The sequence below is a fragment of the Labeo rohita genome, chromosome 24 (genome assembly GCF_022985175.1).
Source record: "Labeo rohita strain BAU-BD-2019 chromosome 24, IGBB_LRoh.1.0, whole genome shotgun sequence".
In the NCBI taxonomy this organism is placed as follows: domain Eukaryota; kingdom Metazoa; phylum Chordata; class Actinopteri; order Cypriniformes; family Cyprinidae; genus Labeo; species Labeo rohita.
In genome coordinates this window covers 2,925,342-2,944,075 of record NC_066892.1, presented here as the reverse complement: position 1 = coordinate 2,944,075, position 18,734 = coordinate 2,925,342, and the positions used below count along the sequence as shown (strand labels likewise).

Sequence of the window (18,734 nt, the reverse complement as noted above, 5' to 3'; positions counted from 1 at the left end):
AGAATGCGGATTTCTGAAACTCGTTTCCCAAAATGCCTTGTGTGTATTGGAGAGAGAGGCGCATTCTCATTGGACCGCAAATGTTGTTGGCCTGCAACTGTTTCCTAGGAAACGCACGGGGTTATTCCTACAGGGGGCGCGCTGCGGCCCAAAAACCCGAATCCTCATTGAGCCGCGTTCAAATCCCACGGATTTTATGTGTTGTAAATATTTGTTTATGGAAAAACCGTATGTTTTTAAATCTACGATTTACAAAGATTCATATCTTAAATGTAAATCACAATCTGCCTTAATAATGTTTATTAAATTATTGTTTTTTAAAACTCTCAATCAGCCAACGCAACTAAGCGTGATTGGTCCATCATGACTAGCGCTGAGAAAAGTAACAGCTATCAGGTGACGTGCCTTCGCCCTCATCAGAGTCTTAATACATTTAAACGACAGTAAGATAATTTAAATTGTTGTTTAATTGAAAATAAACAGTGGTGAGTTAAAACAGGATAACAGGATAGTGTACTGGAATAATTAGAGACATCCTCTGGGCCACTAAGTTTTATTTGCTGCAGCCTTTCTATCTCTTTCTATGAGAGTGAAACTCCCGGATGTGGTTAATCGAGTCGGTTTTCTCAGCAAATTGAACTAAAACCGAAACTGAGTCTGTGGTAAATTACATAAGGATGATACAACTAAATGCATTTAAATATCTAATGTGTAGATAGCTATGACGTAAACACGTTATACTAATATGTGATGTGACTTTAAATATTTAACAATTTAAGGAAAAAAATTCTGTGAAACTCACAAGCGACGCAATGTATTGTTATTGGTGATTAATAATTTACGTGTACGTTATATTTTCACTTTAACAAGCAAAGCAGTGACTTGAGGCGCCAATATTATTTTGATAGCGAATAGCGCCATCTAGCGGAAGAACGACTGTAGTATTAAACAGCAGTAATAAAATGTGTCAGACTAGCTGATGAAATATGAATAAAAACGTTCCAAGTGTTCCATCTAGTGGTTAACAGTGGTTAACATTATTATTAAAGCAAGCATAGAAAGAATTCTAATTATTCAAAGCATATATTAAGGATTTTTTTGCATGCAAGTTGAAAAAAGAACAGTAGAAAAAATGTATATGTATATATATATATATATATATATATATATATATATATAGTGACCCTGGATCACAAAACCAGTCATAAGGGTCAATTTTACAAAAGTGAGATTTATACATCATCTGAAAGCTGAAAATAAGCTTTCCATTGATGTATGATTTGTTAGCATAGGACAATATTTGGTTGAGATACAACTATTCTAAAACCTGGAATCTGATGATGCAAACAAATCAAAATATTGAGAAAATGGCCTTTAAAGTTGTCCAAATAAAGTTCTTAACAATGTATATTACTAATCAAAAATTAAGTTTTGATATATTTACAGTAGGTATTTTACAAAATATCTGCATGGAACATGATCTTTACTTAATTTCCTAATGATTTTGCCATAAAAGAAAAATCAATAATTTTGACCCATACAGTGTATTTTTGGCTATTGCTACAAATATACCCCAGTGACTTAAGACTGGTTTTGTGGTCCAGGGTCACATATATATATATATAGGCCTAATGGATTAAATATATAGTTTTGAGAGAAGCAGAAATGTTAAAAGACCTTAGTTTAAATGAGTATTACAATTAAATATCTTTTATTTTAAATCATCAGTCATAGAATAACATAACTTAGATGCATTTGGTGCAGTGATCCTTCAAAGCTCTGGTAGCAGGACTTTGTACTAATCCTAATTCAGTTGCATAAACATGATAACTATGCTAAGATTGTGTCTTAAGAACTAGACTAATTAGCAGTTAAATCAGTCTTACTTTTCAGATTTAAATTTGTGCAATTTATTTATTTTTATGTAACTGATTTTAAAAGGTTTAGTCTCTAACTTCCCTGTTTCGGGAATAGTTTCAGTGACATTTCCCATGCATTTCCCTGTTCTTATAGCAGCATGTGAACAGATTTAATCCTGATAATTCCGCGTCACCTGGTATATTAGAGCTTGTAGGAATATCACATGTTTCAGGAAATATTACATGTGCCAGGATTTCTCTAGTTTGGGCTTGCCTTTACCATCATGCATGCCATATATTTAAAATAACATTACAAACCCGATTCCAAAAAAGTTGGGACACTGTACAAATTGTGAATAAAAAAGGAATGCAATAATTTACAAATCTCATAAACTTATATTTTATTTACAATATAATATAGATAACATATCAAATACTGAAAGTGAGACATTTTGAAATTTCAGGCCAAATATTGGCTCATTTTGGATTTCAAGACAGCTACACATTCCATAAAAGTTGGGACAGGTAGTAATAAGAGGCTAGAAAAGTCAAATGTACATAAAAGGAGCAGCTGGAGGACCAATTTTCCACTTATTATGTCAATTGGCAACATGATTGGGTATAAAAGAGCCTCTCAGAGTGGCAGTGTCTCTTAGAGGTCAAGGTGGGCAGAGGATCACCAATTTCCCCAATGCTGCGCCAAAAAATAGTGGAGCAATATCAAAAAGGAGTTTCTCAGCGAAAAATTGCAAAGAGTTTGAAGTTATCACCATCTACAGTGCATAATATCATCCACAGATTCAGAGAATCTGGAACAATCTCTGTGCGTAAGGGTCAAGGCCGGAAAATCATACTGGATGCCCGTGATCTTCGGCCCTTTTGGCACTGCATCACAAACAGGAATGCTACTATAATGGAAATCACATTATGGGCTCAGGAATACTTCCAGAAAATATTGTCAGTGAACACAATCCACCGTGCCATTCGCCGTTGCTGGCTAAAAGTCTATAGGTCAAAAAAGAAGCCATATTTAAACATGATCCAGAAGCGCAGGCGTTTTCTCTGGGCCAAGGCTCATTTAAAATGGACTGTGGCAAAGTGGAAAACTGTTCTGTGGTCAGACGAATCAAAATTTGAAGTTCCTTTTGGAAAACTGGGACGCTATGTCATCCGGACTAAAGAGGACAAGGACAACCCAAGTTGTTTTCAGCGCTCAGTTCAGAAGCCTGCATCTCTGATGGTATGGGGTTGCACGAGTGCGTGTGGCATGGGCAGCTTACACATCTGGAAAGGCACCATCAATGCTGAAAAGTTCTAGAACAACATATGCTCCCATCCAGACGTCGTCTCTGTCAGGGAAGACCTTGCATTTTCCAACATGACAATGCCAGACCACATACTGCATCAATTACAACATCATGGCTGCGTAGAAGAAGGATCCAGGTACTGAAATGGCCAGCCTGCAGTCCAGATCTTTCACGCATAGAAAACATTTGGCGCATCATAAAGAGGAAGATGTGACAAAGAAGACCTAAGACAGTTGAGCAGCTAGAAGCCTGTATTAGACAAGAATGGGACAACATTCCTATTCCTAAACTTGAGCAACTTGTCGTCTCAGTCCCCAGACGTTTGCAGACTGTTGTAAAAAGAAGAGGGGATGCCTCACAGTGGTAAACATGGCCTTGTCCCAACTTTTTTGAAATGTGTTGATGCCATGAAATTTAAAATCATCTTATTTTTCCCCTTAAAATGATACATTTTCTCAGTTTAAACATGTGACATGTCATCTATGTTCTATACTGCATAAAATATTGAAATTTGAAACTTCCGCATCATTGCATTCGGATTTTATTCACAATTTGTACAGTGTCCCAACTTTTTTTGGAATCGGATTTATAAAAATCATGGACAAAACTTCATATTTGGTTCCAGTGTTGGGGAGTAACTAGTTACAAGTAACGGAATTAGGTAATTTAATTACAAAATGAATGTAATTGTAATTAATTACAGTTACTGAGAAAAAATATGTAATTAAATTACAGTTACTTTGAAAAATGCCAGTGATTACAAAGGGGTTACATCTGAATTTTTTCACACACCCACCCCCACTTACAGATTTAATTGACTTCTTTTAAATTGCATTGGCTGCTCTAAAATGAGACACCAATGTTTCAGGAGTTTAGGACACAGAATAGGACACATGATTATTTGATAACTGTTTTATTTCCTGTTTGGGTTTATGCATAAACTTTATTTTTTAAGATCGTTTTTTCCAAGGCATAGTTAGATGCTAGTGTTTTCTGTCATAACTATGCAAACATTTGATTTCAAATAGCTATTTCTTGTTATGATGTTATTTATATTATGATCTTGTTATGACATATAGCACAACTGCGCTCACGGTGACCCGAGTTCGATTCCTGTCTTGAGATCCTTTGCCGATCCTCCTCCCCTCTCTCCTCCCAGCTCTTTCCTGTCATCTCTCTACCGTCCTATCACAATAAAAGGCATAAAAAGCCCAAAAATATAAGTAAAAAAATTGTCAGTGCTATATTCTTGATAATTTTTCTTGGTGGAAACTTTGCGTTTTGTTAGCTAATAAAATATTAAAGCTTAATTCAATATTATGTGTACAATTTCTTAATTCTGTCATCCTGGTATTGTGGACTTGCTCTTTTGTTTCATACAAACGCAGCTGCTGCCATTTTTTTTTTGTAATGGATTACAAGATAACTAACAAACAAGTACTTAATTATTTATGTGGTGAAATGTTGTGTAAGAAAAGTGGTATGACTGCACTGTATCCCTAAAATGTGTAATTTGAACTTGCCATTTGCTAGCAACTGATTTCTTCATGGAAGCTTTGCGTTCAAATATTTCAACTCAGATCAGTGTTTCGTGTCTAATAATTTTGACATGAAACATCTAATAATCTATCAAGCAGCTGTGTAATAAGTGGGATAATGTACATTCAGACAATTGTTATCGCAAAATAAAGATGTATGTTATCCCTTACTTATTATAATCTTAATTCAAGTGATAAAGGATTTTGAAAGTCTGACAGTAATCAGTGTTGAACGCTACTGTAAGGTTAACTCTGCCTGGTTTAAATGTTTCAAAATGATTAACTGTTGAAAAAAATTTAAATTTAGAAAAGTAATCGAAAAGTAATTAAAAGTAATAAGTTACATTACTTTAATAAAGTAATTGAAAAGTGACACTACTTATTACATTTTAAATCAAGTAACTTGTAATCTGTAACCTATTACATTTCCAAAGTAACCTTCCCAACACTGTTTGGTTCTGATATCTGAAATAAATATCTGAAAAATCTGACAGATGTCTTATATTTGTTTTTTCGTTGCGATTGCAAATAATTTGACTAGTTTAGTCTACTTTTCAAGTATTCAATAACTGTCCTTAACTGAATAATTGGTCAATAATTCAAGCACATGTCATGAAATGATCATAATTAAAACACTCCCTTATGTTGGATGAACGTCTTCTCTTGTTATGAACCGAAACTCGTTTGCACGTGTCACATCTAATTAAAATGAGCCGAGACATGACAAAAATCTAATTTTCTTCTTAGGAGGGAGGAGAAAGACGCTGGACAGATGCGTGAATGAGACACACGCCTTTGAGTTTTAAGTCTCACAGAAATAGAATAAGCAGCTGGAACGACAGGTAACATACCAAAGGTGCACGCCGTAGGCGTGGCTTAATGGACCAGGGTTGACTCTTATTGGTCAGGTACAATCGAACTAATAAATAATAATTTCTCAGGTGTATTTTTTGTTTAATTAAAGTCTGTTTAAGATATTATTATTCAGAACGACGATTTTTGTTGATAGCATAACTCCAGTGAAAACATAAAGTATTAAACATTGCATGCTATTACGGAATATAATGAACATTTTATATTAACAGACGAGTAAAAATAAACTCAGGGCACGTATCTTCTTTGTTTTAATAAATTAAAATAATATATTTGCAAAACAAGCTTAACGATGAAGACGCAGGGCGATAACGTCGTCACGTGACACCTGTTACTTTTCTCAGCGCAGGTCAGAAAAACTATATTTTAACTTATTTTAAAGAGATTTTATCAGCGCGTCTTCGATTATATATCATATGAGATTTTTTAAAATAATAATATTTAAACAAATGCACTTTTTAGTATACTAACGTCTCAAAAAGCTCAAATCATCACGAGATCTGCATACTGCACCTCGGGTGAATGAGCGGCCGCGCGCCCCCTACCGGAAGAGCGGTTTGTGTCACAAAGGAAACGGTTATTATTAGTAACATTTGATGCCCAAAATGTAGCCTCAGTAGGCAGTTCACTGTTTAGAGATACAGACAACAAGTGAGTGGACAATACGATCTAGCTGAGACCGGTGGTTTATGTTTTCATCGATGAAATCAGAGGAGACTCAAGAGAGATGAGAGGAAAATCAGAACCGAGACGCTGAAAACTTTCGGACTTTGACTGAGGCGTTTGGAGTTTGGGAAACTCACCGACTTCTTTGTGCTGAAGGTACGCGTGTGTTTATCAAACATTCGTTTGACTGACTGTGTTTGTTGTTCTTAAGAGTGAGTTTTGTGTTAACGAACCGAAGCTGGGTTTGGTTTGTATATTTGGTTTTGGTTTTGCGCAGGTTTTTGTTTTGCGCGCTCATGTTCAGCGGTTGTCATGGCGATCAGATGTCGCTTTGAGTTCACATTTACAGACACACACCAATACAAATTCACTTAATTTGTGAAGAAACCTATTTTTTTAATAATTTTGAGGATTGTTTGAGATTGTTTTTCATCAATTCTAAGGGTTGATGTGTGTTTACGTCAACAAGAATGTGTATTTGTTTGTGTGTCAGTAGATATGTGTATATGTGTGGCCTCTGGGCACATCCAGAGACGTGTACACACACACACACACACACACACACACACACACACACACACACACACACACACACACACACACACATATATATACATGTACATATATACACTACCGTTCAAAAGTTTGGGGTCAGTAAGACTTGTAATAGTCTTTAAAGAAGTCTCTTATGCTCATCAAGGCTGCATTTATTTGATTAAAAATATAGAAAAAAACAGTAATATTGCAAAATGTTTTTACAATACAAAATAATGTTTTTTATTTTAACATACTTTAAAATAGAATTTATTCCTGTGATGAAAAGCTGAATTTTTATCAGCTGTTACTCCAGTCTTAAGTGTCACATGATCCTTCAGAAATCATTCTAATATGCGGATTTATTATTAGAATGATCAATGTTGGATAATATCAACAGTTGTGCTGCCAAATATTTTTTGGAACCTGTGATTTTTTTTTTTTTTTTCAGGATTCTTTCATGAATAACAAGTTTAAAAAGTACAGTGTTTATTCAAAATATAAATATTTTATAACAATGTAAATTATTTATTATTAACTTTTAATAAACTTTTAATTATTAACTTAATACATCCTTGGTGAATAAAAGTATTAATTTCTTAAAAAAAAAAAAAAAAAAAAAAAAAAAAGAAACAATAAAAATGTACTGACCCCAAACTTTTGAAAGGTAGTGTATATATATACACACCAGTCTTTAGCATAAATTGAGATTTATGCATAATCTGACAATTGAATAAATAAGCTTTCCACTGATTATGGTTTGTTAGGCTAGAGCTATATTTGGCTGAGATACATATTTGAAAATCTGGAATCTGAGGGGCAAAAAGATCTAAATATTGAGAAAATCGTTTTTAAAGTTGTCCAAATGAAGTTCTTAGCAATGCATATTACTAATCAAAAATTAAATAATATTAATTCAATTCAGTCATGTTTCAGCATGCAACGAAAATATTTACTACACAGTTTACAATTATTAAAAATATTAATAAAATGTAACTATTTATAAATTAAACATGAATAAAAATGAATAAAAATCAAAATGGAGAAAATATGTAAAACATTTTATTTTTATCAAACGATTCATTTTTTAAATTAATTTTTATTATTACATAGAATTTAAAAATAGTTATTATTTTATTGGTCTTTTTAATAAATGTAAACTGTGTAGCTTTCTGGAGTTAGTGGAGTTATTTTAACTAGAGTTAATATTTAAATTAAATAACTCCAGTAATATTTTCATTGCATGTTGAAACGTGACTGAATTGAATTAATATTAATTATTATTATTATTATTATTATTATTATTAGGTTAGACATTTTCTAACATTTCGCAAGTGTTTTTATACCAATATCATACAAATCAGTCATAAATATTAATTAATTTTCTTGTTACTTCATTTGACTTGAACAAAAAGGGCCTTTTTATAAAAGAAAAAAAAAAACTTAATGAACTCTGTGATTTTCTTGTCACGTGATATCAAAACGGCTTTCTATATGTTGACGACATCATGCACTGAACTTAATTTGGTGGATAAGAGTTTTACCAAATGTGTTTAATTTAAAATAAACTGAGATTTATGCATAATCTGACAAATGAATAAATAAGCTTTCCACTGATTATGGTTTGTTAGGATAGAGCTATTTTTGGCTGAGATACATATTTAAAATTCTGGAATCTGAGGGGCAAAAAAATCTAAATATTGAGAAAATCATTTTTAAAGTTGTCCAAATTAGGTTCTTAGCAATGCATATTACTAATCAAAAAATAAGAAAAATAAAATAAAATTGTGTGTGTGTGTGTGTATACATTAATTCTAATGTATAATAATATTAATATTAATTCAATTAAGTCACATGTTTTAACATGCAATGAAAATATTTACTACACAGTTTGCAATTATTAAAAAATATTAATAAAAAGTAACTATTTATAAAATCAAAATGGAGAAAAAAAATGTAAAACATTTTATTTTTATCAAACGGTTAATTTTTTTAATTAATTTATAAATAGTTATTATTTTATTGGTCTTTTTAAGAAATGTAAACTGTGTAGCTTTCTGGAGTTAGTGGAGTTATTTTAACTAGAGTTAATATTTTTATTAAATAACTCCAGTAATATTTTCATTACATGTTGAAACGTGACTGAATTGATTTAATATTAATTATTATTATTATTAGGTTAGACATTTTCTAACATTTTGCAAGTGTTTTTATACCAATATCATACAAATCAGTCACAAATATTAATGAATTTTCTTGTTACTTTATTTGACTTGAACAAAAAGGGCCTTTTCATAAAAGAAAAAAAAAAACTTAATGAACTCTCTGTGATTTTCTTGTCACGTGATATCAAAACGGCTTTCTATATGTTGACGACATCAAGCACTGAACTTAATTTGCTGGAAAAGAGTTTTACCAAATGTGTTTAATTTAAAACAAAATTGCTTTTCAGTGCTTATTTAATTTTTAAGTCTTTTAAGTCTTTATGCCAGCATTTATTGTCAGTTAAAACCTAGACAGCTTAATTTTAAACCATATGCAACATATCAAAATGATTTTTAGCTCAGAAACAGAAAACATGTTCATTGTATTGAAGACATTTTTTTTTCTTTGGCAGTGCACTGCTTTTTTCACATCTTTGTTGTATTTATTGCATTGTAACACAGAACAAAAAATATTGTATTTAACTTACTAGATCTAGACAATGAAACGGGCGTCACCATTGAACTGCATGTAAAAACAACTGTTCATAGAAGTCAAAAATCATAAAAGTCTATGATGTTCCTATTTATAAAAAGTAAACATTGTCAGTGTGTGTGTGTTTGGGTGAGTGGAATAGCAGGTTGTGAGTGTGAGGAAGTCTGATGGTAAGGTGTGTCCTGTATACAGCAGGGTCAGGAAAAGGATGCTTACACACACACACATACACACTATTATATGCCCATAGTGGCTAAAGGAAAGGGGCCGCTATTGTTGCTTGTGAGTTTAACAGATGGATCTCAAAGCGTGTGTGTTTGTGAGTGGGAGACTTTTGGATTGAGATACATTTGTCCAGTTCCACAGGAAATGAGCTGCTATGATGTGTGTCATTTCCTCCATTCATTCTGTTCAGCGTTCAGCTTGTGAATCATTACATGGATGGTGAAGTGGACTCTTTTATTTCCCACTGACATTCAGAGAAGTGAGTCAGAGGTGCGGGGAAGGTGAACGTTGAGGGAGGTTGTGATGAGTTGTCAGGTGGGTGACTCACAGGAATTACATTATCCAGAAAATATCAGCGGAAGGTTAATGCCGGTGATGGTTTGATTGAGAGATTTGTAAAGCATATGATGATGAAGTTTCCGTCATGCCAGGAGCATCTGTACATGTCAAGCCGCGAGTCTGTTTGAACTTGTAGAGACGCTGGAATACGAAGGCTTTCTGCTTCTGTAGGACTTACAGTGCGTTAAACACACACACACAACGATGCAACATCCAGGATGTAAGATTTCCTATAAGAAAAGCATGCATGATAGTACAAAGCTGTTTCCTATTGAAGCCTGTTTCCACCATGGAATAAAAAAAATAAAAAAGGTAATTGCGACTTTTTAATCTCACAAATCAAACTTTTTTCTTACACTTTTGAGTTTATATCTCATAATTTTTTGTTTTTTTTTAGAATTGTGAGACATACATTTAGAATTCTGACTTTCTCACAGTTCTGAGTTTACACTTTGCAATTTTAAATCTAGAACTTTTTTGACTTTCTGGCAGTTCTGACTTTTTTCTCAAAATTGTGAGTTTACATCTTAAAATTCTTACAGTTCTGACTTTTTTCTCTGAATTCTGAGTTTATCTCATGATATATATATTTTTTTACAATAAGAAAGTCATTGCGGATTTTTTTCTCTCTCTTTATATCCCGTAATTCTGAGGTTTTATCTAACAATTTAGATTTTTTTTTTTACTCTGAATTCATAGTTTACATTTTATAGTTGTTTCTTTGCAATAAAAAAGATTATTGTGACTTTTTATCTCACAATTCTGACTTTTTTTCTTGCAATTCTAAATTTACATCTCAGAATTCTTAGATTATATCGTGCAATTCTGTTTATTCACAATGAAAAACATGAAACAACATGAAAAACTTATCAACAACTTGAAAAACTTATCCCACAGTTCTGACCTTTTTTTTTTTTTACAATGAATTACAAGTTTAAATATCTCAATTCAGCATTTATATCTCTCAAATCTGCATTCATATCTCACAGTTTTGCTTTTATATCTTGCAATTCTGAATTTAGATCTCACAATTCAGAGTTTTCATCACACAATTAATTTTATTTACTCTGAATTCATAGTTTACATCTTGCAGTTGTTTCTTTGCATTAAAAAGGGTAATTGCAACTTTTTTTATTTTACAGTAATTTTTTGCTTGTAATTCTGAGTTTATATCTCAGAATTCTTAGGTTATATCTCTCAATTCTGTTTATTCAAAATAAAAAAACCTAATTGTGACTTTTATTTTTAAAAATTGCAAGAATCTTTCAATTCTGAGTTTATGTCTCACAATTTTGCATTTATGTCTCAAAGTTTTTATCCTGCAAGTTTGAATTTGTTCTCTGAATTCTTTTCCTCAATAACAAAAAAAAGGTAATTTAATTTTTTTTATCTCACAGTTCTTTTTTTCTAAGAATTTGGAGTTTATATGACTTTTTTTTTATCTCAAAATTGTTTTTTGTTTTTTTTTGTCTTTGAGCTTTAGCTTTATATCTCTCAATTCTGCATGTATGTCTCACAACTCACAACAAGTTTTTATCTCACAGTTCTTTTTTTTTCTCTGAATTCATAGTTTACATCTAACAGTCGTTTCTTTGGAATAAAAAAAGGTAATTGCAACTTTATCTCACAATTTTTATTTTTTTCTTGAAATTCCGAGATTACATCTAACTATTTTTTTTAGACTTTTTGCTTGCAGTTCTGAGTTTATATTTTAAAATTCTTAGTCATATCTTTCAATTCTGTTTATTCACAATAAAAAACATAATTGCGACTTTTGATGAAGATGCACATTGCATCTGTATAGAACTGTGAGAGTCAGTATTGACAGTATGTTGCTAATTATGGGTTTGGAATTACTTGAGTGTGAAAAGTCACAGTTATATATAATCAAAAGTGTTCCTGATTATCAGCAGAGCTGTGTTTTTTCAGGCGAAGATTGGAAAAACAAACTGGTTACAAACAACATTTAAGGGTGAAGAGGAACAACTCTAGTTGTGTTTATTTCCTGTTTTCCTGCGTGTGTACATAAAAAGAAGCTGAAATCTAACCGTGTGTGTCTGTGTTTCTCTCAGGATGTGTCTGGCGTGATGTTCGCAGGATGTTATGCTGATGTATTCAGTACGGACACGCTGATGGAGTAAGTCTTCACGTTTTGCATTTCATTAACACACACATCAATATTCATCATGTTTAAAAGCCCTAAAGACAGACCTTGATGTACTGTGCTTTTAGTCGACTATTCAGACGTCTATAAATCAGCCAGCGTTTGGCGATGTTGTGATTATCAGCATTGACTGATTAAAACGAATTTTAACTATCCCATCTGTCGGTTTTAAAATTCTCCAGTTTGCTTTTAGATATTTTGGTGAATTTCGAATAAATATTGTGTAGAAATATCAGTTGAATTTAAGTGACATCTTCATTAAAATAGTGTTGGTCAGTATTACATATCAACCATCAGTCACTTCTTCTTCTAGTGCTAGTAATCCATATGAGTTGTTCACAACTCCATGCTATTTATACTATTCAAAAGTAATTTTTTATGCTTTTAAAAAAGTCTCTCCAAGGCTGCATTTATTTAATTAAAAATACAATAAAAGCAGTAAAAATATGAAATATTACTCAGATATAAAGTAGCTGTTTTCTGTGTGAATATATTGTAAGATGTAATTTATTCCTTTGCTCAAAGCTGAATTTTCGGCATCATTACTTCAGTGTCACATGATCTTTCAGAATGCTGATTTGTAGCTCAAGAAACTTTTCTAATTAAAGTCTCTAATTTTAGTGGATACGGTGATACATTTTTTCAGGATTCTTTGATGAATAGAATGTATAAAAGAACATTAATTTGAAATAATAGAAATCTTTTGTAACGTTTTAAATGTTTTTTCTTTTGATGCATGCTTCTTCTAATTGAATTTGGTGTAAAACAGGAGCGTACAGTATAATATCTCTCACTATGTTGATTAATCATCATCGGTATCTGCTAAAATATACTGTGCATTCCTAAAAAACAGGCTACCTTTTAATTTAATTTTCTCTAATTTACGTACATTTTCAAGCCCTTTACTGAAACTCAAATCGATGAGCAGTGGTGAAAATGATTCTGTTCAACAGGAATTGCTAATGTCACTTTGCTGAAATGATGCACGCACTTCCTGAGGGCATCACGGTCCCAGACTGAGTGTCATCTCATTAGTGTTTGATTTTAAACCCATCATGTCTATAAAGGGAAACGCGTCACACGATGAGGCACTGCGTTTCGTGAGCTGAAGCTGGTTAAAGGTGACAATATTGGCTGTAGCTCCTCCTACCACTCATTCATCATCATCCCGCCCACTGTAGCCCATATGTACATTCAGTGTAGGTGTTCAGTACAATCTAAAAGAATAGTTTAGCTGAAAATGAAAATTTATTGAAAATGTACTTACTCCTGGGCCTTCTAAGATGTGCATGAGTTTGTTTTTTCATCAGAAAAGATTTGTAGCATTATGTCATATGCTCAGCAATGGATCCTCTGCAGTGAATGGGTGCCGTCAGAATGAGAATCCAAACAGCTGATTAAACATGCTAATAACTTGATAATGCTAGAAACATGCTAATCATGCTAGCAAAATGTAAATAACTAGCTAATCATGTTGGAAACATGTTTGTTAACATGCTAATCATGTTAGAAACATGCTAATCATACTAGAATCATGCTAGTAACATGCTAGTAACTTGCTAATCATGTTAGAATCATGCTGGCAACATGGTAATCATCCTTGAAACATGTTAATAATGCTACAATCATGTTAGCAACATGTTAGTAACATGCTAATCGTGTTAGCAACATGCTAGTAACTTGCTAATCATGCTAGAAACAGGCTAGCAACATGCCAGTAACATGGTAATCATGCTAAAGTCATGTTAGAAATATGTCAGTAACTTGATAATGATGCAAGCAACATGCGAATCATGTTAGAAACAGGCTGGCATCATGCTAATCATGCTAGAAACATGTTAGAATTATGCTAGCAACATGTTAATCATGTTAACAACATGCTAGTAACATGCTAATAATGTTAAAACATGCTAACAACACGCTACTCATGATAGAATCATGCTAGCAACATGCTGGTAACTTGTTAATCATGTTAGAAACATGCTAACAACATACTAATCATGCTAGAATCATGCTAGTAACATGCTAATCATGTTAAAACATGTTAGCAACATGCTAGTAACATGTTAATCGTGGTAGAAACATGCTAGCAACATGTTAGTGACATTTTAATCATGGTAGAAACATGGTAACAACATGCTAGTAACATTCTAATCATGCTAGATACATGCTGCTAACTTACTAACCATGGCAGGAACATGTTAAATCACGCTGGTGACATGCTAATTTATGTTAAATCACGCAAGCAACATGCTAATTCATGCTAAAGCATGCTAGCAACATGGTTAAACTATGAATGGCTTTCTCAACTCAGCTTCAAACTTTGTCTATGAACTTCACTTATCTAGTTTCAACTAATATCCTCTAGTCCTCTAGCCACACTGTTGCTTTCTCCAGTGAAAAAACCATCTTGTCTGAATCAAGAGAGAAATATACACAGATCAACACTGTTTACAAGCCAAAACAGTTTTAAACAAATATGTGAGTAGGTTTTGATCTGAAAGGACAACAAGGAAGCTTTATTATGGATTACAGACTTGAATATTTGAGTCAGAAACAATGGGTTATAGTTAAAACATCTTAATGATGGATTTGTTTCTTGCAAACTAGTAGCTTTTGCTGCACATAGATTGGAGTGGTGTGGATTACTTGTGGATTATTGTGATGTTTTTATGAGCTGTTTGGACTCTCATTCTGACGGCACCCATTCACTGCATAGGAAGTGATGGAATGTTGCATTTCTCCAAATCTGTTCTGTTGGTGAAACCAACTCATCTACATCTTGGATGGCCTGAGGGTGAGGAAATTTTCAGCAAATTTAAATTTTTTGGTGAACTACTTCTTTAATCCTGAGGAACTAGTTAGTATTACTCCGATACAATTGGTGATATAATACAGAGAATTACAGAGACGTACAGTCTCAAGCATGCTGTGTCACAGCGATTTTGCTGGAGATGTTTCAGGGCCGTTTGCTCTATTAAATCCACACTGACGTCTCGTCTGTGTTGGTTTTAGATCCTCTAGAAGTGTGTACATGAGCAGTCCTCAGTCCTCAGCCGCAAAAACCACCAGCATCAATAATCTATGATTTAAAAACAACATACTCGATCGCCCAATGTGTGTGAGAAAGAGAGCAGAAGACACTAGAGGGCAATGTTCCTCCTTCATCTGTGTCTATCAATCTTTGGAACGGCAAAATACGATAGTGTTATTACTGTTTTTGCAGTATTTATGTTGTGCTCAGTTTGCACATTTGCCATATGCAGAGAATATGTGCTACTTTTCCAAAACATGCAGTACCTAGAATACTCACAATTGTAGTCGACTTTTTCAAGTGCAATGAAATAATAGAAAATCTTTTGTTGACTTTTGACATGGTTTTCTTGACTTATCGTTCATTTATCTAAGAGTGAAGTTGTCTTGTACGGACAAGATTGGAATAAAAAGGGCATATAATCATTTTTTTTTTTTAAAGTTGCAATTCTTTAAATTCAACTTTTCATGTGAGATCTGATATTTATTTATTTTTTTTGTTAATATTCCACATATTAATTTGAAATAACACTCCAGTGCTTAATTTGAACAACCAGTGATGTTTTTTTTTTGAAGTTGCAGTGACTCCAAATAGAATTCTAAAATTTGTGGAAAGTTTCCAGAAAATTCCGCACTTCTCTGATTGGTCGGCCAATCAAATAGTCCCTCCCCAAATTCATGCCATTGGTTGAGTCAGTGTTGCTGTACTGTGCTGGTCGTGATGCTCAAACAAGCATAGTATCATATGAAATATCATTTTCATTTTGCACAGGGCTGGTTGTTTGTTATGAGAGTGTCAGGTTAGCACACTAACACGTAAAATATGATCACAGCTGTGATCTGAAGCTGTATTGATCGCTGCAGTCAGGTCATGACACATACATGCTATTTTTGATGCTTCTTTTAAAGGCAGCGGATATCACCATCATCATCTCCATTGTTATTACCAGCATGGGTTTTTTTCAACACTAGATGACACATGCTCAGAGCCCTTGTCTATAATGTTCACACATTGCTATTTTGTGCGCTCGCGAACACTGAAAAGCCTGATGGTTTTAATGCAGAACATTCAAAAATATCCTAGTTTACAGATTCATATAATGGAAACTACACTACCAGTCAAAAGTTTTTGAACAGTAAGATTTTTAATGTTTTTTAAAAAAGTCTCTTCTGCTCACCAAGCTTGCATTTATTTGATCCAAAATATAGCAAAAGCAGTAATATTGTGAAATATTGCTGTACTTTGGATTAAATAAATGCAGTCTTGGTGAGCAGAAGAGACTTCACAAATCTTACTGTTCAAAAACAGTATTTATTTGTTTAAAAACACAGTAAAAACTGTAATATTGTGAAAAAATATTGCAATTTAAAATAGCTGTTTTTATATGAATATATGGTAAAATGTAATTTATTTTTGTGATCAAAGCTGAATTTTTAACATCATTACTCCAGTCAGAAATCATTCTAATATGCTGATTTGCTGCTAAGAACATTTCTGATGTTGAAAACAGTCATGCAGCTTCATATTTTTGTGTTCTAAAGAACAGCAATTCTTGCTGTTTTGTGAAAAATAAATATTTTTGTGAATGAATAATGACAGAATTTTAATGTTTTTGCATTGAAAACGAAGCACATTTAAATGACACTCTTAAAAAATGCAATGAAATCCAGCAGACCTGATGATTGGTCTTTGCTTTGGTGTTTGATTGCACTGATTGCATAGTCTGAATTCGCTCCTTTGATTAACATAACCTGCATTGTACATTCTGTTACATCTATCCCCACCTTCTTCAGCTTCTAGTAGGGGAGCAAAATCGCAGACGGCAGCAAAAGCGAGATGCTGCAGGGAGAAAAATATGCTGGACAAAGTTGCATGCTAGAACGCAATTCATTCTCAAAATGAGAGCGACGGCACAGCCCTGTAAATCTGCCATGAATGTGCAATATATATGCACACGATTTTGCTTGCAGCAGGCAAAAATGGGCCAGCTGATGATGCAATCTTTTACCTTTTTATATTGTTTCAATTCAGTTTCAATATCCAGCCAAGAAGTTGAAGAAAAAAGGAATTTAATGGATGAACTGGAGCACGAAAAGACAAGCGATGCTCTCCCGTCCCCAGCCTGTATTGATTTTATGAACTCCACTCTCTGAAGTGCAGCCCAGGCTGTCGTCTTTATCAAAGCAGGATTCACACAAACACACACACATGCACCCAAATAGAGACGCGTTGTTCAGAATGCAGAACAGTTGGCTAAAATCAGCCGTTCTAGGCAGTGTCGCCTTCTTTCTCCGATTCCTTTTTTATCTTCACTCATTCATTTTTTTCCCCTCCTCTGCTCTAGATCATATTAATTCTTTCAGAGCGTTTGGCACGCATTTATGAGAAAGAGAGAGGGAGAGAGAGAGAGAGGGAGGCTGAGTGAGAGGGAGAGATGCAGGATGCTGATGATGTTGCCGCAGCACTGATGATGCTCCGGAGGGAGAATGCTGAGAGACACACTAAACTCGCACGCGTCCGTCTCGTTGCGTCTCTCTCGCGGCAGGCTGCCACTGAGGGAAGTTTATAAGCGTGGCTATTTTCAGCGTGCGAGCGAGCGGCGGACGCACGACTGCAGCTGCTCTGCGTTCACTGGTGTTTCTGTGGGGATGTGAGTGAAGGAACATGACACAGCCGCTCGTGGAATAACAGCAGAACGAGGGAAAGAATGGCAAGTTTCGGGAAACTTACGGATTACTTTAACCGTCGGCGTTCCAGGGATGAGCTCATGGCTCGGAGGGACGGTCGTCGCAGTGGCAGTTACTGCTGCACGGTAGCCGAGGCCAGGTACTCCAAAAACATTTGTGCATGTGTGTCCTGCTTGAGATTTCAGACTTTTATTTTGAAAACGGCTGGTATGTTTGATTAACACTCTAATAATGCTGACATATTTCGTGCATTTTGATCAGTGGATAATCAAATCTGAATTCTGACATCTGAGATTTTATTTCTCTTATTTTGGCTCATAACAGAGCTTGATGTGTGTAGTGTGTGTCTTGGAGGGTTAGAGTGCGGTCAGTTCACCTGGTCGGGGCAGAAATCGTCTGGTCAGTGTGTGGACAGAGCAGGGCGGGATGACAGAAATGAGCAGCCAATGAAAGGAGAGGATTTAAAAGGAGGGAACAGACGGGGAACCGTGATTGGCAGGGATCGAACTGACTCATCTGAATGTTTTAGTCATCAACCTTTGAAAAGGTGTAAATGCTCATATGTCAAATCTGTGAGTGCAGTTTAGTGTCTTTGTCTTTGTTGCTCAGGTATTTGTGTTGCATTTGAGTGTCTGGTTTTCTTTTAAAATTCACATGGAGAAATAAACAGACACAAGGGAAACGGGACAGTAAGAATGTAGAGCTGTAAATGTGAATGACTGTGGAGCGGTTCAGATCATTTCTGATGAGTTCATGTTGAGATCTTTTATTTTTGGTCGCAGGTTTTCCTGTCTTGGCAAATTTGAGCACA

At 34.1% G+C, this 18,734-nt stretch overlaps 1 protein-coding gene across 2 annotated transcripts in view; it reads left to right on the top strand.

Moving 5' to 3' along the window:
• The first annotated feature begins 6,188 nt into the window (after positions 1 to 6,188).
• The window catches only part of LOC127155448 (ankyrin repeat and fibronectin type-III domain-containing protein 1), a 94,106-nt gene continuing 81,560 nt past the window's right edge, over positions 6,189 to 18,734 (top strand). The window contains exons 1-2 of one of the 2 annotated variants that reach the window (XM_051097642.1): positions 6,189 to 6,399; positions 12,111 to 12,175. In XM_051097642.1, the coding sequence (XP_050953599.1) occupies positions 12,126 to 12,175 (50 nt within the window). In that variant the 5' untranslated portion in view covers positions 6,189 to 6,399; positions 12,111 to 12,125. Of the gene's footprint in view, positions 6,400 to 12,110; positions 12,176 to 17,409; positions 18,063 to 18,734 lie in introns of those variants that run through there. The other variant, XM_051097641.1, reaches the window with a different exon arrangement.